The 22,230-nt window shown below is 47.1% G+C and overlaps 3 protein-coding genes and 1 long non-coding RNA gene across 5 annotated transcripts; 3 read left to right on the forward strand and 1 right to left on the reverse strand.

Moving 5' to 3' along the window:
* Positions 1-442: 442 nt before the first annotated feature.
* Positions 443-20,690, reverse strand: LOC114848071 (uncharacterized). Of its 2 annotated transcripts, none has more exons than XR_003784344.2 (4): positions 20,553-20,690; positions 4,219-4,421; positions 1,055-1,261; positions 443-959 (listed from the first exon to the last, which is right to left on the reverse strand). It is a non-coding gene; the product is annotated as an uncharacterized LOC114848071 (long non-coding RNA). The 2 variants fall into 2 exon arrangements; XR_003784343.2 differs by having other exon boundaries at positions 1,055-1,264.
* LOC114848066 (nanos homolog 1-like) lies at positions 13,750-15,393 on the forward strand. Its single transcript, XM_029138228.3, has one exon. It carries the CDS (start codon positions 14,096-14,098, stop codon positions 14,732-14,734), a length of 639 nt encoding a protein of 212 aa, XP_028994061.1. The 5' UTR covers positions 13,750-14,095; the 3' UTR covers positions 14,735-15,393.
* On the forward strand, positions 17,413-20,010 carry si:dkey-33c12.3 (uncharacterized protein LOC335380 homolog). The gene is made up of 3 exons (XM_029138226.2): positions 17,413-18,563; positions 18,745-18,869; positions 18,997-20,010. Exons 1-3 carry the CDS (start codon positions 17,559-17,561, stop codon positions 19,055-19,057), a joined length of 1,191 nt encoding a protein of 396 aa, XP_028994059.1. The 5' UTR covers positions 17,413-17,558; the 3' UTR covers positions 19,058-20,010.
* Positions 20,691-20,784: 94 nt separating the features above from the next.
* On the forward strand, positions 20,785-22,176 carry mrps26 (mitochondrial ribosomal protein S26). Its single transcript, XM_029138229.3, has 4 exons — positions 20,785-21,152; positions 21,264-21,410; positions 21,499-21,622; positions 21,810-22,176. Exons 1-4 carry the CDS (start codon positions 20,932-20,934, stop codon positions 21,939-21,941), a joined length of 624 nt encoding a protein of 207 aa, XP_028994062.1. The 5' UTR covers positions 20,785-20,931; the 3' UTR covers positions 21,942-22,176.
* The last annotated feature ends 54 nt before the right edge of the window (positions 22,177-22,230 follow it).

Genomic DNA, 22,230 nt, shown 5'->3' on the forward strand with positions numbered 1-22,230 from the left:
TGAGCAGTTCAAGGTCACTTGTAGGATTCCTGTTATGCAACGTTGAGGGTGTGGATTACAAAGCGGTAGCAAAAAGCTGAATGATTAGCTGCAGACAAGGTGGGAGCAGGTCTTCACTGAAGTGCTCAGTGTGGTCGTGCGTACAGCAGAGCAGCTGTAATTGGCTGATGGTGGCAGAGCTCACAAAGCCCTTTTGATCTCTGTGTGATTTGAGAGCATGAAAGGTCTGTAATATTAATAACACGAACTCTGGTTGAACCCATAGGAGGTTGATACATTACCAACTGGCAAAATGGGTCCAGTTTAGCCTGATTGGTCTGCTTGGCTTAGCCCCAGTACAGACCTGCTCACATGTAGATAAAGCCTGATAAGAGGTTAGAGTGGAACCAAGATCCGGACAAAGAGCCGATCCCTCACTTCACCAAAGCAAACACCAGCAAGATTAAGTGTGTGCCGTTAAAGGCTGCTTTTAAGGGGTTTCTCTTTGTCTTTATACCAACAGGAGGAAAAGGAACAAGTGAAATGAGTGCAGCTAAAACGCTCCTCACTCAGCAGTGAGTTTACAGTAATTCATGGTTCGGTTTAGTGTAGAGATACATAATCTCATTCTTATTCTAATTCAGCGGCTTCTCTCCGCGGGTAAATAAACCATTGATGTGTGAGGAGGGAGCAGCTGAGCTGAGCGGTATATCAACAGTCTAATTTGTTTATGAGGAGCTCAAAGCAAATGCTCGGCTGCTCGGCCTCCGCTCTAACTCCACAACCTCCAACAGGGCGGCCGCTTCGGGTGGGAAGTAACTCAGCTTTTTAACCCACGAAAACTCATCCATGCGCTCACTTCTTAGAAATATAATAATTTATAATATAAATGCTCAAATGAAAGGTGTAATAATCAACCGCTCACACAATGGGGAGGCATCTGGTGCTCCGTCTCTTCCCCACTGGCTGCCTTTGTTGCGCTGCGAAATGAATACAGTAATTGTCACAATGAGAAATTTGACCTTCTTTTTAATCTACACAACGGCTGCCTTTAACAAGTCAAAATAGCACAAACCCAATTAGGGAATTGATTGCTTGCTTTCATTTTCCTCATTTGCATCAGGGTCGTATTGGGAAGATAAATGATGGCCTGGTCTTTTGTCCACTCTGTCACTGCTGATGGTGAAGTCCCAGTCTCCGTCCACCTCTGCTGTCAAACAGAGCCAGCAGATGCAGATCCAGTCCTCGCTGGGCTCTTTATGTGGTGATGAATATTTTACTGCTGCTGAATGTTTGGAATTATTTAGTTAACACATTTTAACAGTTTTATTTATATGCTCATTAAAGCTTTGAAGGCGGCTGTTTCACTACATTCATTAAGCTGTTGTTTTATCTGTTGGATATAACAGTATCACAAACATTGGTATTGTCTTTATAAAACCTAATATTACTCCCCTGTGTTTTTTTGAATAATCTATTCAGGTGCAGAATCTGTTATGTGCTTATGATCCCACACAGACTGTGTGAATGTGGAGCATTATTCAGTGGGGAGGATCACGGCACTGACTCCCTTTGTTGTCTTCCCTGATAAACGGCAGTTTAAAGGTTGAATCTCGCATCTATTTCCGCTCCTTCAGATGTGCACAAGCACAGATTCTGCTCTTTGTCTCCTCATGGCGGTTTCTGCCTCTGCGGCTGATGCAGAGCAAAGTGTTATTAAGCCAATAGAAACATGTAGCACAGATCCAGGGGCCAAGCCTCAGCTCGTGTTTCCTTCAAGCAGCGTCTTAATAGGATGAAATATGTGGCTGTGCATTATAATCATTAAACCGCGGCTTTGGTTGTATTTCATCTCGCTATCGACCTTCATATCTGGAGGTAACATGTTCAAGGGCATGAAAAATGTCACGACCTGTAAATCCTGCCATTGTTGCCTCCAGCAGTTTGACTTCCAATAATTGATGCATAGGTCCATTCATCACCAGGACTCGTTCTAACACCAGCCTTTCATCCAGCGGCCGCCTTCCGCCTTCTGTCACTCATTTCTCCAGTAGAACATAGATTGGGCTCAAAAACGCCAAACTCAATAACGTCACCATGGGGCTGCGGGTAACTTCTTGAGCAGTGATTTATAGCAGGAGACACTTGGTAGTAAAACGTTGCCCCAGGCTTTACCAAACCGTGTGCTTCCTGTACAAATGAAACCTGCTTCCTTTAATACAGATAATGCTGAGTGGCACGTCTGCTCCGCTCTAATGTCCTCTAACTTCTAGAGAACTGGTGATTCTGAAAGCGTAAGGAACAACAACTCCTCAGCTTAGTCAGATTTATGGCCATGACTTATTGGTTTGCTAACAGACAGCAGCAGCGAGGCGGCGTGCTGCGAGGTGTTTACCGCCCGTTTAAGGGCCGCTCATGAGGCTGTTTGTCTCCTCTGGCGGTGGAGCGGGTGCAGCTACCCGGATGTCTGGGGCGATTTAAGGCTTCCTCTCGCTCGCTTCCCCCCGTTGGAAAATGCTGCAGAGGATCCATCTACTTCTCCCGTTGTAATGAACCCCCCCGGGGCCCCGGCGCTCCACGTGAAGACGCCTTAGCTCCAGAACGATTCATTACCTCGGAAATGTGAGCTTTTGTTCCGTTTTCAGCGGAGAGCCATTAATCTGGGGCTGCCTCCTGGCACGCAGGCCAGGTATTGCTTAGGTAATTACAGTTAATCATCACTCAGACGTGCACATGGACCACAGCCTCCTCAGTGGCTTTACTCAGGCCAGTGTTGTTTACCCCCATTCTAACTAACCGTCACGTCCCAGAATCCTCTATTTTCCTGCCCTGGTACCAAAGCGCCAGCGTTCTAATGATCCCAGTAAGACCTGGATCTAGTTATGCACTAGTCTCGATCCCAGCTCCACCTCTAAACATTTACACTGTCCAGCTGTTAGTGCAGAACGGTCACTGGAGCCCAGTGCTCACCTGCCGTTTATGATTGTGATTAATGGACAGATTAGAAGAAGGATGAATTTCAGGAGCAACAAGCAGAAAGACGCCATCTGTGTCTGAGGAGCACAGAGCAGAGGGACCCGGAGATGGATGACTCCATCGCTCACCGGGAGACATTCAAAACAAATCACAGCTGATATATCAATTACAAAATCTGAATTCTAACATTTGCTGGCTGGTTGGTTTTCAGCAAAAAAAACAAAACATAAAAGGGCCAAAAGCTGAAATCAACTGGAGAACAATGGGAGAAACCAATTTGCAAGACACGTAGCATACTGTAATATGTGGTAACAGCTCTGACCTGAAGGATGCACACATACAGTGAATATACAATGAGCAAATAATAGCTCTTGATTTCTTATGTTCCTTTTTTGTTTCTGTTGAAAGCGTAGGCGCCGCTGCTTTGATCAGCTTTTACAAAAACCCTTCAACTGCTCAGTTCTCCGGACAAACACCAGTCGTCCTCTCAGCACCGGCTCTGGATCAGCACATTCCTCTAAAGGCTAACGAGGCTCTCAGGAGGTACTGATTAACATTTCAGATGACAATCAATGCTTTGGTTCTGTTGGTTCACCGCTGAGGGCAAAACGTGCTCTTAGCGACGCGTTGTTTGTAATTTGGATGAAGACAAAGCTGCAGCTTAAAGGCAGATCCTGACTCAGGTTGACCTCGCGCTGCAGGAACAAAACCAAACTCAAACAAATCCACGCTGCTGTTTGCTCTGTTCAGATCGTACGCTCCGCTTCCAGGAACCAGGCGAGGGCAGCGGCCGTTCTCTGGAGAGAAGCCACCCGCAGGCTGGTTTGCAGCTGTTGGGCTGTTTGTAGATGGATTTGAAGATGCCCTGAGAGCGCGGCCGTGGAGCGAGCACAGACAGAACCCGGCAGCAGCCAGGTTCCTCTGGCTTCGGTTCCACACTGACACGCTGCTCTGAGCCATGTCAGGCAGTGGAGCCGGTTGGAGTCGGTGTTTACATAAAGTGACACCTCCTCTCATTTAGGTCAGTGACATAGGGATAAATGTCACCATGGTGTATATTTTGTAGAGACTCAACATGTCAGTGTCGTAAACACTATTTTTTTAGAGGTGACGGCTTCTTTTAAAACTTTGATATGAAAATAGCAACTTGTTTTTTTTATAGATAAGTGACAGCAGGTCTCTGAGGTTGTTCTTCAGCTAAACAGACTGACGCAGGTCTTGATTATGATATAGTGCTGTGTATTAGGAACCAGAGACACTTACTGTAGCTGGATAAATAGCAGCGGCAGATAATGAAGCTGGTTACTCCAGTTTCCTCCACTGGGTCGCTGGGCAGCGAGCGGCTGTTGCTAAGGCTGCGCTGTGGTTGTTAGGATTCAGGCTGCATAGCTTCACTTCATGCTGGTAAAACAGGAACTACGTGGATGTTATATTCACAGATTCACCCACCAAAGGCAGAGGAGCATCTGCAGAAGAATGGAGAAGATCCACGTGATCTGTTCACTGGACGATCGGGAGCAGAGAGGAAGGAAGGAAAATACACACAAACCACAACAACAAACGTCCCCCTGCTCTATGAAACGCCTGTTAAGTCCTATGGATCAGGGTTACGTAATGTGGAACCAGCTCCAGATTCTTACACTGGTTTTAGGCCGTGGCTCTGCAGGAAGAGCGAGTGGAGGTGCAGCCTTTGTGAGCCCTAACCCACCTTAAACCCTACACACCTGTCTCTGTGTGTGACGCCGTAAACACGCACACTGAAACCTCTGGAGGGTTCTGCCCAGTCACTTGGCACATTTTTGATGTTGAATCAAAAAAGACAAAATGAGGGAGTGAGGAGGGAGAGGCAGCAATCTAGGCTTTCCACTCCAGTGAAAGGCTCTCTTTGTTGAGCAGCCCTCCTCCAAACCTCCCGCCCTCCTCCCTCCCTCCAAAGCCTGGGTGGATTTTTCATTAAATGCTATCAGAAATGTGACTGGTCCTATTCATGGGCAGATGGAGGGCTGGCTGTGCGGCTGGACACCAATACCTTCACTAGAGAATGACAGGAATCTGGGCTGTAGGTGAAGGTCCGGGCGGATACGCAGGGAAGAGTGTAGTAAGAATCAACACGGCATCTCTTTACTCCCAGCATGCAGGAGCAGCTCCCAGTCTGGGACTGGTCTGTTACTGGGAGCTGATGTGACCTGCAACATGCTCACATGTGTTCCATCCAGTGAGTCTTACCACAGCCAGGCCTCCTCCAAAGAGCTACTTAAGGAGTTAAGAGCACTCCTGCCCACACAAAACAGCCAACGGAGCCTCCGCTTCCTCAGACAAACAAGGTGAGCAGATCCATCCGCTGTTCATTTCTCACAAAGGCCAAAGATGAACCTCACACATTGTTGGAGAGCGGTCGATTATGTCAGGGGACAATGGGAGGCAGAAAGAAAACACAAACAATGATTTCCGCAACAGCAATTTAATCCCCTGGCGTTAAAACCTGACACACAGTGGACAAAGGCGCAGAGGCTGGCACGAATAACGCTCTGAATCTGAAGATTAACCAAAAAAGGGAAAGAAAGGAAAACGGGGCTCTTTTGTGCAAAAAGGGCCTTTATCTGCTTTAGAAGTCACTGAGACCTGCCAGCCGTCCTCTTTGTAAGCGGCCCCCGTGTCCCACAGCAAACCCACCTCACTTTCATCTGCCCGTCATCTTAGGGGGCAATTAATGCCATTCAGGCCTCCCGCTCCACAGAGAGGGAGGGGGGGGGCGAGTAAAGACGGTGGGAAGGCTCATCTACTTGTTGAAGCAGGGACCTGACAACGGTTTAATGCAGCCTAATTTGGTGCATATAAAGCAAGTGACACGTCTTGATCTGATCAAATCCACCGGCGCCGCTCTCCTGTTATTATTTATCTGTGACTGGGCTTCTGTTTACAGCCAGCCGGGCTGTTGCTTAATGAATATTTCACTGCCCCCACACAATAAGTGTCCCATGATAGCCTGGTGAAAAACGTCCCGCTCTGCAATATCTGCAGCTCCCACTTGATAAAGCTGCGTGTGAAGAGAGGCACCGGGCTTTGTCGTTGACCTTTTCGCTCTCTGCTGTAGTTCCTTTACTCTGGGGACTCCCACTGTTTCTCCTTTGCTGGTCTAATACAGTGGCCCCGGCTCCGCCGTCTGCGAGAGGCAGGGGAAATAAAGCCTCCATTTGCATTACGTAATTTCATGCATTATTCAGTGCTTCAGAGAATCATTTCACCTAGACCAGTCCTCAGAGGGCAGTGAGCAGATAACTGTTAGTGACAGGGCTGGCTCATGAAATGCAGAGTGACTTAACCACCCAATCTGCAGATATTACCCCGGCTTGAATTGGAAATAGACGCCGGCACACAGATGTAGGCGCTCGCTGCTTTCGTCACTTTTCCTTTTATAGCTCTGAGCGGGAACAAGCGATATCAGATGCACATTTTTAGTGTATATCTCTTTTATGATGCGTTTGATTGTTCAAAGGGCTTCACTGAGGCTTCACAGATGACTGCTGCTGTACGGGGGACAGTTGATCTGCCTTTTCCTTCCTCGCACAGCACAAAGACTCTGCATGTGGATACTGTTAGATAACGAGGCTCTATTCCTGCCTTCTCTCTTGTCAAAGCGTACAGATTTCATTGTCATAATCTATCTTTTTTAATAGGCTGCATTAAGTTGGGAGCGCATCTCACAGCAACAGCGAGTCCATTGCACGGCGTAAAGAGAGCAGACAGGCCAATTAGTGCAATCAAACAGACACCGTAGTGCATAAGCCGCATAGCAGGGCCGCTCACAGCAACTGGACATTGTTTCTTTATTGTCCAAAAGCTCACAACAGAAGGGAGCCTGAAAGAGCCCACAGCTCCAACGGTGGTGCAGTTGTTATCGCAGCCAGAGAAGACTGCAACACAGGACTGTGATGAAAACGCTTCCTCCCTCTAATCCCACACAATAGAGTGTATTTCATTAAGCCAGATAATGGTGTGTGCATTTCATTACCATAGATAACTAGGAATATTTAGATGAGGGATGAGGTGCTCATAAAGCGCCAGTTGGTAACCATGGTAACCTGGCTCTTGGCAAACAAAAGAGTCAGGGAGAAATGTTTGCTAGGGGATGGGAAGAAAGGGGAAACAGAGAAAAGAGGGGAAGAGGCAGAACTAAACAAAGTCCCGGAGCAGAGCAGCCGGGCCGAACGCCTCCAGAACACAGTCAGGTGACCAGCGCCGTCCGGCTTTGTGCTCCAAACTTAAATATGCTCCACACTGTAGCATCCGGCATAATCACATGCTAATGTAGCCAGATAATAAACTTAATCACCCCAATGTGGAAACCAGTGTGCGCTAAGGAAACCCACCAGCGTCTGGCTCCGCTCCCACAAGCCCCATGTGCCCCACGTGTGCCGCCACTCAAACCTGGCTTCATACTAAATTCAGATGAAGACACCACCCGACAATGAGCTTAAATCAACCCAAACTGTGACCTTGACCTTGGGAGATTGTTCTCATTCATCCTGTTTCAGACCTGTCAGTTTGAGAACAAGCAGCGGGACGGCTCATATTACTGGGGATGACACTCTGGATGAGGAAATCCATTCCTTTGTGGGAGCATGCAACATTAAGCAGTGCTCCTCAGATATGACTGTCAGTACTAAAGTGGGAAATTAGGGTCTGGAGTGAATGACAACGCAAAGAAGCTGATTTGGCATTGCTAAATATACCAGTGACATTTCTCATCATATACTGGACGGTGAAGCTTCCTGACATTGTAATTACAATTCACTGCCTCATTAGAACCCAACGGATTGAAACACAAACTGTTCACTATCAGTTCTACCAAAATAGAAAGAAAATGTAGAGGAACGGAAGTCTTTGGTTTCTTTACTATTTTTACTTCTTGCACTTATTAGTTTTCTCTATTTACAGAGTATATTCCATCAGTCTTCACGCTATGGTGCAGTACGTTGCCATCCTAGTTATTGAGCCAGATGCTGCTAATTAACACAAACACAATTGGATTGAAATAACTGTAGGATATATTTTTAACCTGAACTAACTGCTCTCTGAACCATTTCATATTGAAATGTGACTGAAAACCACAAACATGAATGATTCGGTTTTGGTCCATGAGGAGTCAATAAGGTAAAAGTTCTGTAAACACCAATGTCAGTACAATGTCTCCAAGATGTTATGAAGAGGCTGTGGACACAATGACCTGCTGCTGAAACAAAGCAGGGCTTCAGCTTTCATGCAACAGTACAACTCTATCCACATAACTGCACTTCTAGGACGACAGATGACACAGAAACAGAGAGTAAGTACACGACCTTCACTACAGTTCAGCCATTAGGTGTAAGCAGATAGGACTCCATATGGATGACTGCATTCTTCTTACACCCCACTTTAACAGGAATGTAGCGCTGTTTTTGCCCTTTGATCTGAAAACAATTCAGTTTGGGGGATCTTTGACGGAGCACGCGTTATCGTCTGATGTAGTACTATGATATTTATTACTCACTGGGCAGCTGATCTACAGCATAGAAGATGACGCTTGCTCACTGGAAAAAACACAGACCCAGCAAGTTGCAGTACAAAGGAAAATACTGTAAATATGAACTGTGTGTTGCTTTGTAGCTGAACGCACATCAAGCATTCACACATCCAAAGAAATGGAAGAAGGCACCGCAGCTCAGTTCTGTTATCTAAACATGAAAACCACACACGGAGCCCGATTTTTGTGGTTCGAGCAGCAATGAAAACATCTGACAAACCACACAGGTGAAAACAGACATACACAAACACAGCAGGGTGAATCCAGCATGATCATGTGGATTCCCCTGATGATGTGTGTGTTTGGAACCAGACTCCAGTCTTGGCCCACAGTAATAAGATCAGCTTGTTTGGGCCAAACAGCCTGAGCCTCTCTGAGGGTGGCCCATCTGGCCAGTGCCCAGGCTGTGGCGCCAGCCACCGGCTCCGCTGAGTGGGGACCCATCTGTGTGGTATCGACCATTACATCGCCGGCCAGTCCTGATCTGCACATGGGACCTCTGGTTTGTGTGTGTTCTGCAGATGGGCCAGTGGATCAGCTAATAGCAGTCAGTCACTCTGCGAATGTGGCACAGAGCTGAGACGTTTCAGTCACACACTGTCAGGTCAGATGTTTGACACAATAAACTACAACTGGAACCTCAGATTGTGCAGATACAGTATTAGATTTTGGATTTGGAGATGCCAACATGCCACTGATCATACTGTCTAGGCTGCACTGAGGGATACAGTTACGTTGTAATTCAGCGAGATGCCTGAACGTGAACATGACAGCAGCTGCAGAGCCGGAGCTAACATGAGACAAGCCACATCTGCCTCAGAGATACTGTAACGGCCTGAACAGGGCGGTAATGAGCTGGGAAGAGTCTGAGTGGAGCAAAGGAGCATTTAAAACACTTATCAGTTATCTGTTGCCAACTCGCTGACACTGGACGATGAAGAAACAACAGCAGAGCAACACCAAGCCTGAGCTGGATGAGCCTCCTTCCTGAAGCAGCGATGCCTGGTGACTGTCAGACCCTGAACATCTCATCTGCACATTACTGAGCTCTGTCTCAACCCATTACCTGCTTCTACTCTACACATGTAAAACACGGATCCTCACAGTGGCAGTGAACGCGCCAGCAGTGCTAGTGTCAGCTCTACTACAGAGCACAGAGCTGCACATAAACCCGCTGTTTGAGGAAAAGGTTATTTCTACTGGGCCAAACTTCCACAGGCCGACTTCAAACGCTGCGCAGTCCCCTCGCTTCGCTGCACACTTTAAGAGCTCAACATGGTGTGTGGGACAATGGCCACTCTCCAAAGCATTGTGGTAATCAGGGCCAATGGAATTTTCCCTGCATCATTAAAAAGGGATTGGTCTCTTCAGCGTGTTCATGGGAAGTGCCGTTAGTTATCCCAACAAAGGTGCTCTGGCTGCGGACCCCCAGAGATGAAGGGCATCACAGGGGCTCCGCAAATCCACTTCTAATCCTCTCTGCCCTATTGTACTGATACACTGTAAACCCTTTGACCACTTCCCTCTCTAATCTCTGCAGATTTGGGCGAGTTAACAAGTTTTTGATCCGTGGGTCCACAACTTCCCACCTCCTCCTCATCACCGCGGGGAGCAGAGGAGACGAGGCCAAGTTTAGTTATAGCCACTGACCTGAGCAGCGTTTCCCAAAATAAACTGCAGCCAGTTACCTCATTTATTAATGAGATGAAACAATAATGCTGTACATTACTTACAGTACAGCCTCACTGCTTTACAAAAGCCCTGCAGCCACTAATTATTTATTATTTGGTCCATACAGTGTCAGAAAACAGTGAAAGATGATCATTACAACTAAAACAAAGCACGAGAAGCCAGAATTCTGCAGGGGAAATAAATCACTGACGCCAAAAGTGCTGCAGTTAATTTAGTTCCACATCTAATTTGCAAAAGGTTAATATTTTAAAACTGACTCTATTCTTAAATAATAGACGCTACATTTGAGTGTGTACTTAGGTTGTCTGGGGTCTCTGTGTGAATGAACCTGGATCCACGGCCCTTTCAGCTCCGCTACTTCAACCGTGTCAAGAGGATATTGTGAGTAGGTGTGAGTCCAGACACGCGTAGATGGTGCATTGGGATAAATAGCAAGCTGCATTCAGGGACAAAGCTCCTGACGGGTTGAAAGACAGACGCTAATTCCAGGTTGACCGTGGCTTGTTTAGCATCCACCACTGCTGCTGGTGACACTGGCGCGTGTACGCGGGTGTGTTGACTGCAGGAGCTGGTGTGTGTGTGTGTGTGTGTGTGTGTGTGTGTGTGTGTGTGTGTATGTGCGTGAGTGCGAGTTTGGTTGTGTGTGTGTGTGTGTGTGTGTGTGTGTGTGTGTGTGTGTGTGTGTGTGTGTGCGTGAGTGCATGTTTGGTTGTGTGTGTGTGTGTGTGTGTGTGTGTGTGTGTGTGTGTGTGTATGTGCGTGAGTGCGTGTATGGTTTTGTGTGTGTGTGTGTGTGTGTGTGTACATGTTTGCGTGTTTAGTTGTGTGCGTGTGTTAGTGTGCGTGTGTGTACATGCTTGCGTGTTTAGTTGTGTGGTTGTGTGCGTGTGTGCATGTGTGTGTGCATGCGCAGATGGCTGGACCGTTAGTGATGCTGCCGTTTACTCCCAGGAGAGGAGGCAGAGGTCAGGGATCAAAGCCCCCCTGACTCCGACCCACCTACGTTCCTGGAGGATGGAGCTGAGCTTGGACTGGCCACATTATGCAGCAGTAGGAGTGGCAGCGGTCTATGAGGAGAGCTGGTGGGCTGTGTGTGTGTGCAGCTGGCACGTGCTACACACACACACACACCGAGTCTAGAGGTTCTTTTAATTAAGGGATTTGTTAATTTTCTATTCAACTTGACAGTGATGAATGGGGGAGCGCTGCGGCCCGTCGCAGCCCCAGAGAGCGCCGCCTCCGGGTGCGATCATCACGTTCTCAAGCCGTATTTACACATGGAGATTGTTAACCCTTTCCCAGCCAGCCGGTGCACTTAATGAAGCTTTCAAGCCTCCCGCCCTGCAGCGGCCTGTGTGGAGGCCAGATAGGACTGAGATGTAAACACCACGAAACAATGGCCACTCGTCGTGTGAATACTGAAGGATTTGCTGCTGCTGTGTGGCCACGACGGACGTAACACTTGGGCTCCTCATTGTTATGTTGCCAGTCAACAATTTGAGCTTTTCCTCCGTGAAAAAGCAGCTAAATGGCTGCACAGTAAATCATAGGTGTCATTTCTTTGTCTAATATATGGGAAGCAGCCACCGTGACTTTCACAGAGTTCACCTTATTTAGCTGCAGCAACTATAATAAGATCATGTTTTAAATATTACAAATACAAACAGCTTGCTTTATAGTAGTAGAAAACCACCATACCACATTTTCTTTCTCTTTATAATTCATTACTTCACTGACTCTGTATTTCCTAAGACATGCACTTCTGTAAAAAACGGTGCCTGATGCCCCAGGAATGGCTCAGAGATCCGCTGCCGTCTCTTAAAGTGATGGATCTCTGAATGCGACTCTTCACATGTAAAGCTGAATGTATTTCATATTCATTATAAATACCGTCTTTGTTGCTGCCAAACATATTTTGCATAAAGCATAATATAGGCCCCATGAAGCAGCAGAACCACGCATCCTATTGTCCCTCATGCAATTATCTATTGTGATACGGCAGCCATTCATCTTTTAAATGCTCTCTCATGATTTCCTTTGTGCATACACCGCTTGGAGGTGACCTTGAAAACGGACCATGTGGTGTTTTCCGATGATAATTTATTCTCACATACGAGAAACCGACTCGCTGACATGATTTTCTTCAAGCTTGGTGCCACCTACACTCATCGGAAACTTTCATAGCAGCAGCCAATGGGTCGAGCCCTTTTCTGTATTTACACCAGCGATGCACATTTTGCATGCACATATTTCATAAGACTGTGATATGACATGTGCCACCAAACAGATGCTGCTTCTGAACCTCCACTGAAATATTTATTAGAACTAATGAAGTGATCTTGGAAACGTTGTAATACAGTCGCATGAATACAGAAGTAAAAGGGCTATTATCAAACTGCGATATTGTCTGACCTCATGAAGAGAGAGCCCCCCCCCCCCCCCCCCCACACACACACACACACAGCAGCAAACCAGACCCGGCTCCAATTTTATAACATGAAACCAGCAAATGACTTATGTCTCAACTTCAACTGTCTTTTTAATATTTCACTCTACAGTCCAACAGAAATAGAAACATACTCATTGTCCCAGCAGTCAGCGATCACACACACACACACACACACACACACACACACACACACACACACACACACACACACACACACACACACACACACACACACACACACACACAGGGTTGTGATGCATATTAATGAAGCTAAACGGCCTGATGTAGAGGGGAGACAATGGAGCAGAGTGTGCTGGTTGTGAGCACAAAGCCTCAGGCCCAGGGGACACAGAACAGGTGCACGGAGGACTCGGCAGGTCCATGTGGAGCGACCCACTGTGGCTTCATCTGCAGGATGGCACCACTAAACCACTACACTCCTTTCAGACGCCAGAGGGTTGTATTGTTGTGCTCCTGCATTGATTACAGTCAAACAAACAGACCGGGAACATTTACCTGATTGTTTACAGATTAACTCTTAGACTCTTTTTGTCTTCAGGTTTAAATACGTTTAAGTCTGTAAAAAGTGTAACTACTGAACATTTGTATATCTGACATGTTTTGTCCAGATCTAGATGGTGTCTGCTTCCTGTTATCAATCCCCTCCCAAAGCAGCAGACAGAAGTGAAAACAACAGCGTTCCCATTGTTAGAGCTCAGACTATAAATCTTCAGACTCTAGGGCCGATGTTTGCAAAACTTCATCGACTATTTCTGCTCACTCTGATGAATGGATGTAATATTTATAGTGAGCAGGAATCCAATTTTACACGTGCTTCTCAACTTCTGGGAGCGATCAAGCTGCAGTTGCACCTTCTGACCTTCTGCTGCTGTTTGGGAGGAACCTCCAAAGACCTGCAGGAAAATGTTCCTGCTGTTACACAAGATCAGCGTGCTGCTTTTACGGCTCTGCTGGAGGAAAAACTGTGTTTTGTCATGAAATATAAATAAGCCCACAGTTATCAAACTACTAAAGTACGTGCTGGGAACAAAGACTGCAACTAAGTTGCAGTGTTTTTAGCCTCAGCGCTGCCTTCCTGTGCTGCGTCTCTGTGGCATCACTTCTACTACTCTTTCTTCCCAGAAAACAATCGAAGCAGCGCCCTTCGCCGTCCACAGGTGAAGTGACGGCGGGGAGCGCTCGTGAGCGTGGCTGTGGGAGAGCCTCCCACGGGCAGGAGGGATGATCAACCTGAGCCTAACCCCGCCCCCCCGGCTCTCGTCGGGGAACTTATCAGCGCCCGCTCTGAGGCGCTCCGCACACCGGACCGGCCACACACCAGCGTGTTCCTCCGCACACAGGCTCCCGATGCTCGCAGACGCACCGCTGGCAGCCAGCGCTGACCTCCGTGGGCGTTAAAGTGTGCGCGTGCCGCGATGGATTTCTTCGAGCGCGGGTACCTGCACGCGCGGTCTCCTTACGACTACACCTTTAATTTCTGGAACGACTACCTCGGCCTGTCCACGCTGGTGGCTAATAAGAAGGTGAGCAGCCCGTCCTGCAGCCCGAACTCCATCACGGAGTCTCTTAAAGCCACTCTGGGCCTGGAGGACGACTCCGCCGTCTGCTCCTGCGCCGTTGGCCACGGCCGCGAGCACGACGCGCACCTGGACTGCTGCTGCGCGCCCCCGGGCTCCCCGTTCTCCATCTACGAGCTGAAGGAGCGCCTCTCGCTGCTGCCGCCGGGGGACGGGGACGCGCCGTTCAGGGGCGGCTTCGACCTGCTCTCCATGGAGCGCAGGCGCAAACAGACTCCGAGGGCGAAGCCCGAGCCCAAGGTGTGCGTCTTCTGTCGGAATAACGGCGCCCCGGAGGAGGTGTACGGCACGCACATCCTGAAGACGGCCGACGGCCGCGTGCTGTGCCCCATCCTCCGCGCCTACACCTGCCCGCTGTGCAGCGCCAACGGCGACAACGCGCACACCATCAAGTACTGCCCGCTGTCCAGGGAGCAGCCGAGCCGCGGAGCGGCCAAGGGGGGCAGGGCGGCGGGCAAGAGGCTGCGGGTCTTCTAGCGAGTCTGGACCGGGGTTTGGAGACAGACTAGAGGTGTCTACTGCTTTTTTCTCACGTCTTGTGACTCCGTGGGCCCAGTTTACACACGGACGCATTACGCACGATATCCATCCAAAAACCAACCAAAGTACGAGTCGAGCTGTAAATGAACACCTTCAGAAGCGCGTGCTGTGACACGCCAGCAGAAATGAATATGCAGCACTCCTCATATGAATGTTTGTCCCCACATCAGCGGCCGTGGAGTCTGAGGCCACGTAAGATGCAACACATACTTCTTTATATCGAGCACATTTTCCCGAGATGCGTTTTCTACCAAAGGAACTCACTTTTGTATTTAGCCTAACGGTGGTTTCTGTACTGTTTATATGTGGATGTCTTCTATTCTTTATGTGCTTTATTGTGAATAGTATATTTCAGGATTCAGCTGAATGTAAAGGTGGCAGCTCAGCCACAAACACAATGTCCAGTAGGTTTGGTTCCCTTCAAATGTGGATCTGCAAAGGGCGACGGATTTAAACATTTAAAGCCTGATATCCCAAAGTCTTTATCTGTCAATGAAAGGTTTTAAGTTCCTGTTTCTACCGTATGTATCATTGGGAAATACTGTATATTCACTGTAAATGACTTCTGAATAAACATGTAATTTGCATTTTCCTTACATTGCTGCATCTTCAAATGAGCTTTAACATTATGCCGTGAATCACAATCAGCTCCAAGTGTCACAGCTTCCTGACAAAAAACGCTGGCTTTGAGTTCGGATTATTATGTTGTCGTTCGAACGGCTGTTTCTCATCTGACGGCGCCTGCGACGCAAATGCGCCACCTGGCGTCCAAAAGAGGGAATGACAACATCCACTGAACTTGAAGGATTTCTGCAGGACTGACAAGATAAACGCTGGGCTGTAATGGAGTGTCTGAAACTGTGCAAAGACAACTGTTTGATGCTTCATAGACTAGAGTAGGACAAGATCAACGCTGGCCTCTAAAGGCAGCTTGACTCACAACCTTGAACCCGACTGCAAGCTGTGATGCAGATAATTTAACGGTTGTTCATGTTAAGCTGTAGCGATAAATCTTAATCAAAGCAAAGCAGACAATCTATTATCTTCAGTAAAACATTATTAAGAAACAAGATAAATGCTGCATATTTGTAAAAAGGCACCAAACACCACAGGTGATCCAGAGGAAGTCAGGCTTCTGTTCTCAAGCCCCTTGATTTCACGATCCACAAACAAAGCTAAATACAGTTAAAGTCAGGACAGTGAAGGACACCAGGACTTAGTCACTGACAGTAGAAACACATCAAAGGCAGACGTCGTTCTGGGGACAATGAAGACATATTTACTGTAGATCAGTAAATGAGGAGGGAGGGACTGGGTCACGTCTGGGCTTTTCAGGGCTGACGGTTGATGCAAAACACATCACCGTGTGGAAACAACCTTGTTTCAAGTCATTTTCACAAAACAGCTGAGAGTGAACTCATTCCTGCTGATGACCCAGTGGCCGTTGACAGCACTGATGTTTCCTGATGCTGAGCTGCTGCAGTGCACTAACATCTGCTGACCCTCAGTCATGAGTGCAGAACAAAGGGGACATAAAGCAGCTGCTATGAGTGAAAAAGCAATAACTTAAACCCATGCGCAACCTGCTCTTCACCCTCCAAGTCTGATCTTGACTACAGGTTTGCTGAAAACCCTAGAAGGAGAGATGTTGACACTCACAAGGCTGGAAACAAAGTCTGCAGACACTTTGCATGTTAGCCTGCAGTTGTGCGAATAAAAACGACTGCTCAGCTTTCTATGCACGTTCTACAGCAAAATGTGACAGCTATCCAGGAAGCAACACCCAAGAGAAGCTCAAGTCAACCATGCAGCAACATCATAGTTATGCAAAATCATTTGAAGAAACCAACAGAAGCTGAGTCCTGTAAAAAGAGCAACTTGATTTCCTGGTTTTTGTGATTTACACTCTGACTCACATCCAAACGCTAAACAGCAGGAGTCTTTCTGTGTCAGCGCTTTCTTCTCACACACACACACACACACACACACACACACACACACACACACACACACACACACACACACACACACACACACACACACACACACACACACACACACACACACACACACACACACTGTCAGAGGCAGCACATCAATGACTCATCAATTTGCAATTTAAATAGATCTAAAAGCCGTGTCTAAGGAAACTCAGCCACACAACGCTCAGTTAGAAACAGCCAAGAAAAAATACAAAAATCAATACAGATAAACAAAGTCAGTATTTGGGTTCATGAGGACTTGTTCAATTATCTGGGCACTAATCTACATAAACATCATTACTCATTATTTTTAAAGCATCACAACATTTAGGTCTGGCTGTTTACATCGACTTACTACACTTTTCAATACAAGTCAAGTCAGTGTTTGCTCTGTTTCTATCTCCTTTGATATGTGAAAGGCTTCTTGCAACATTCTCTAGTATAACATGTGTCGTACAGATGCTCGACCACATCTTCCCTGTCGGCCGCTGCTGAAAGTGAATGTAAAAACCAAGCTCCGCTCTGCCTTCACTGCAGCAGCCTGCTATTGGCTCAGAGGCTGCTGACAGCACTGATGCTCCTCTGTAGCGGAGGGGAGGGGGCGTCCTCGCTCTATAAATGCCTGGGATCTGCAGCATCACTGAGCTGGTGCAGTGCAAAACCGCTTGCTCATCCTCACTGATGGTGTGCAGAACAAGGGGGACATAAAAACCTTCTGAAACTAAAACATCCATATCCTTTTCTTAAACAAACAAAAAATCCACAACAAAAAATTCATCATGAGCTACGATTCCTACTCCTCCTACCGCCGCCCTTGGGACAGCTACAGAGGCTCCCGCACCGCCACCAAATCCTCCATGTCTTCCTCTCTCTACTCTTCTCGAGCTCCACCAACTGGGAAGAGGATTATGCGGCTGGCCTCCTCGCCCCTGCCGGACGGCTCCGACAGGGTGGACCTGGCTCAGGCTAGCTCTCTCAACACAGAGCTGCTGGGCCTGCGTTCCCAGGAGCGGGAGCAGCTTGTGGATCTGAACGACCGCTTCGCCACGTACATCGAGAAGGTGAGACACCTGGAGCTGCAGAACAGAGCCCTGTTAGCGGAGCTGGACACACTGAGGAGGCAGCAGAACAATCCGTCCCGGCTACACACACTCTATGAGGGGGAGGCGCGGAGTTTAAGGGCCATGATTGATTCGGAGAACGGCGAGAAGATGCGGATGGAGGCAGAGAGGGAGTACTTGCATGATGTTTATGAGCAGATGAAGGTTCGCTATGAGGAGGAGCTGAGGCGTCGTATGGACGCTGAGGAGGGTCTGCAGAGGGCCAAAGAAGAAGCAAGTAGAGCAGTGATCTCCAACTGCGATGCCGATGCCACAGTGGTCTCTCTGTGCGATGAATTGGTGTTCCTGAAGAAGGTGTTTGCAGAGGAGCAGGCTGAGCTGCAGGCCCAGCTGCAGGTGGCCAACATCACCGTGGACGTGGAGGTCTCCAGGCCCGACCTTTCCAACGCCCTGCGAGAAATCCGGGCGCAATACGAGCGGCTCGCGAACAAGAACATGCAGGCGGCCGAGGACTGGTACAAGAGCAAGTTTGCAAGTGTGGCAGAGATGGCCGGCAAAAACAACGAGGCCGTGCACGCCATCCGGGAGGAGACCATGGAGTACCGCAGACTGCTACAGACTCGCTCCTCCGAGATCGAAGGCCTCCGGAACGTCATCGACTCCCTAAACAAGCAGCTGGAGGACCTGGAGGAGTCCCAGGCGAAGGAAGTGGCAAAGTACCAGGTGAATAAGGGGCGTGGCTCAGCCTGAGAACAGGCACAGGGGGAATGTGAACTGAGCTGTGCTCCTCAGAGGGCAATTTAATTCACCACATTCATGGGATCATTTAAAAAGAAACTCCGTTTCTCCTCAGTTGCATCATTGCCTGTGAGATCTGACAGTAAACGTCTGTTTTGGTTGCTAGGTGAGGGTGAGTGAGCTGGAGCAGGACATCACTGAAGCCAAGCAGGAGATGGCGCGTTACCTGAGAGAATACCAAGACCTTCTGAATGTGAAGATGGCCCTTGATATTGAAATAGCGGCATACAGGTAAAACCTTCATAACATGACAAGTATGGTGTCATGCTCAGTGAAACTGTGTTTTAATCATTTTAATTTTACTTTTTGGAAATATGCCAAAAAATGAACAATAAACTAATGTTTCCTTTCTTTTCAGGAAACTCCTGGAGGGTGAAGAAATTCGCCTGACTTATCCGTCCCTTGCTGTTCTAAACTAAGTTTCGAGCGCCAGCAGCCGGGCTGAACCTGCATCCTTCATACCCCGTCTTCCCTTTGTTTCCTTTACAGTCTCCATCTCCAGATCGTCCCTCTCAGATGATCCTTTCTCTATTGCTCCCTACTATAAGCCAAACTGCAAACCGAAGCTCATCCTTCTCAAGACAGATGCGCCCTTGTGCTAAACAAGAGGTCCACCAGAAGTCCCCCTTCTTCTACACACATTCTGACACCACACATCCAGACAGGGCAAACAGTAGCCTAGAGTGTGTCTGCACTGCATTAGTTACGTGGCTATGCTGGACACCACTGTTGTTTGGCTGAGTTCCTCTGTGTTGTGCATGTTGAAGTCCATGCAGCAGAGTGATTATTTAATTCTTCTGACCCTTCAGTGCGCAAACATTTGACCAATTGTTTGTGAAGGCAGAAAATAATAACAATTACCTCTGACTGCTTGGACTTTTATTGCAATTGTTTTTGACAAGGACCTCAACCAATCAATTTTGTATTGTCCTGCACTTTGTGATATGTGGTATTAATCAGTAAACCAGTAACCTTAAAGTTTTATTTTTATTGTACTAGAAATGCATTTGTCCTTTTAGTTAATCTTCCTCTGTATTTACATCTATATAATAAATGGAAGGTTTGAATGGTTTGGTCTTTCTATTTGGCCAAACGTTCAAATTAGTCATTTCTATAAATGTAAATGCTGTGGAAGAGTGATTGTTACTGGTGTATTTATAATTATGCAGAGTGTCTGCATTAGATTTATGTGTCCATACAAAGTCTAAATAATGAAACTGAAGTACAGGAGCTCCTTGTTGTCTGTCTGCTGGTCTTTGATCTAATGGGGCTTTACATCTGTGAAACTAACATAGAACAAAGTCTGCACCGTTACGCTTGGTGTATCTGTAACAGCTGGCAACAAGCTGAATAAACGTATAACTGACCTGCACCGATATAGTTTGTGTTTTCATTTAACAAATATATATGAAATACAGAGGCATTAAACACACTAATCTAGCACCAAACATCATTTGAAAATTAAAAAAGCCAATAAAGTGTATTTTACTTATTGCAATAGGGACAAAAGTTTACATGTGTGAGCTAAGGCTTGACTTGAGTCTAGGGGCCTGGTGCTTTTACCTCTGAATACTAATGGAAAGTGAAAATCTGCAGGTTTGAAGGCTTCATCTTTACACATTTATATTCACCATTAAACCATGTTCACTGGCCTATCTCTACCTCAACCTCATTCAGGACAGCAGCCTCATGAAGAGGTTCAACTCATAATGTCACCACCACAGAGGACTCAGAATCTGGACTTACGTTAAACTTACGAGCTAATTTCAATAATTTGAGGAAACGTTCTTGCTGAACCAGTAGAGTAAAAGTAAAAGGGAATACTTCACCAACAATACAGTATAATATTGGTTACTTAGACGAACATTGTGCCAGAATAAACTTACAGAAAGTGGGTAAATGCAACTCACTTACCTGTTATGTACCGTAGCTAACGAGCTAGCTTGCTAGCTGCCCGTCTCTGTCCGTTTCTGGCTGGTGATTAAAGCTAAATTACAACCACTTAGAGGTTAAAGAAAATTAAAAAATAAAATATTATCATTGCGTTCACTCAAATAGCACAAACATGCGTCAACAACCCTAGTTGTAACCAGCAGATGGCGTTAGCGTCTGACACAACGGCTCACTGAGCCAATGACTTCCGGTGGTCAAAGGTCAGCAAAATGGCCGCCGCCTGTAGTTGACAACGTACCGTGTCAATGTTATAACCGAACCACTGCCGCCATGTGTTTGTGTTTATGCTGAGTTTAACCGACTTTAATTCTTGCACTTGTTACCGCATTCCGACGCCGACATGTTGCGGGCTATGGGCGGTCGGAGCGCGCAGGCGGCCCGGCTCCTCGCACCCAGGAGCGCCGTGCTCGTGGAGACGGTCCGGGGCAGAAAGTCCCGCAACGACCCGGTGGCCAAATCCAAGGAGGGGCGAATCAAAGTGCCTCCGCCTGTGGATCCAGTGGAGATGGTGGTGATGAAGCAGCGGTTCGGCGAGTACCAGATGATCTTAAAGGCGCTCCGGTACGTGAAGTTCAGAACTTTTAGCCAAACCAAATTAATCTGAAGTATTTAATATTGTAGTCTGGTAAACATTGATGGATATGCCATTGTTTCATACACTGTATCTGTCAGTCTGGAGTTTAGGGAGGAGGTGCTTCGAAGGAAGTATGAGGAGGAGACGGGTTCACTGGCGGAGGAGAGAGCGAGGCAGGATGCAGAGGAGCATCGTGCCCTCATGACCTGGAACGATGAGGAGAACGTCCGCATGCTTAACGTCCGGTAGGAAACAGATGGATAGGAAGTGGCCCAGTCATATGTGTTTATATGTAAAACATTCTCTGATAATTATCGTGTGTGTATGTTTTAGAATGATGAGGATCCAGAGAGAAAATGAAGAAGCTGAGCGCAACAAGTTAGAAGCTGCTCTTCAGCGTGAGCAAGAACAGCAAGAGTTCATCAAAGAAAGAGAGAGGGAAATCTTACAGCTGCAGGTACGATCGTCTGTGTCTGGTTTGTCTTCCTACTGTGGAAATCCTGTTGCATTATAGTGTCGGTGTGTAAACAGGACTGGTAAAAACAGAGCTAGACTAAATGTTCTGATACTTTCCACCATAATCTGCTGATATTTCTAAATACTGATGTTACATCCAGCAATGACATTTACTCCTCATCTTACAGGAGGATGCCAAGAACTTCATCACCCTGGAGAACCTGGATCAGCGCATCGAAGAGGTGCTGGACAAGCCCAAGAACTACAACTTTGCTGTTGATAAAGAAGGGAGGGTTGTTAAACAGACAGTCCTGCAGTGAGAAGACCGAGCAACTTGCTTCTGTCTCTGAATATATAGTAACTATTACTCACCTGTGAACACTGAAACACGCAGCGTGAGAAGACCGTCGTACCCGCAAACATTTTTCAGAACTTTTATTGATAGACATCTGTCTTTATATCATTCATGTGGTCATTTAAGGCCATTATCTATTATGTCCCTGCTTTATTTTTCTGATGTCTGCGTAATAAATGATTGTTTCAGGTTCCATTAAATCTGTGGTGCTTTTTTATTAAACAGCATAAAAAAGGGAAAGAGCTGTTTAACTC

This window comes from Betta splendens, chromosome 22 (assembly GCF_900634795.4).
Source record: "Betta splendens chromosome 22, fBetSpl5.4, whole genome shotgun sequence".
Lineage (NCBI taxonomy): Eukaryota > Metazoa > Chordata > Actinopteri > Anabantiformes > Osphronemidae > Betta > Betta splendens.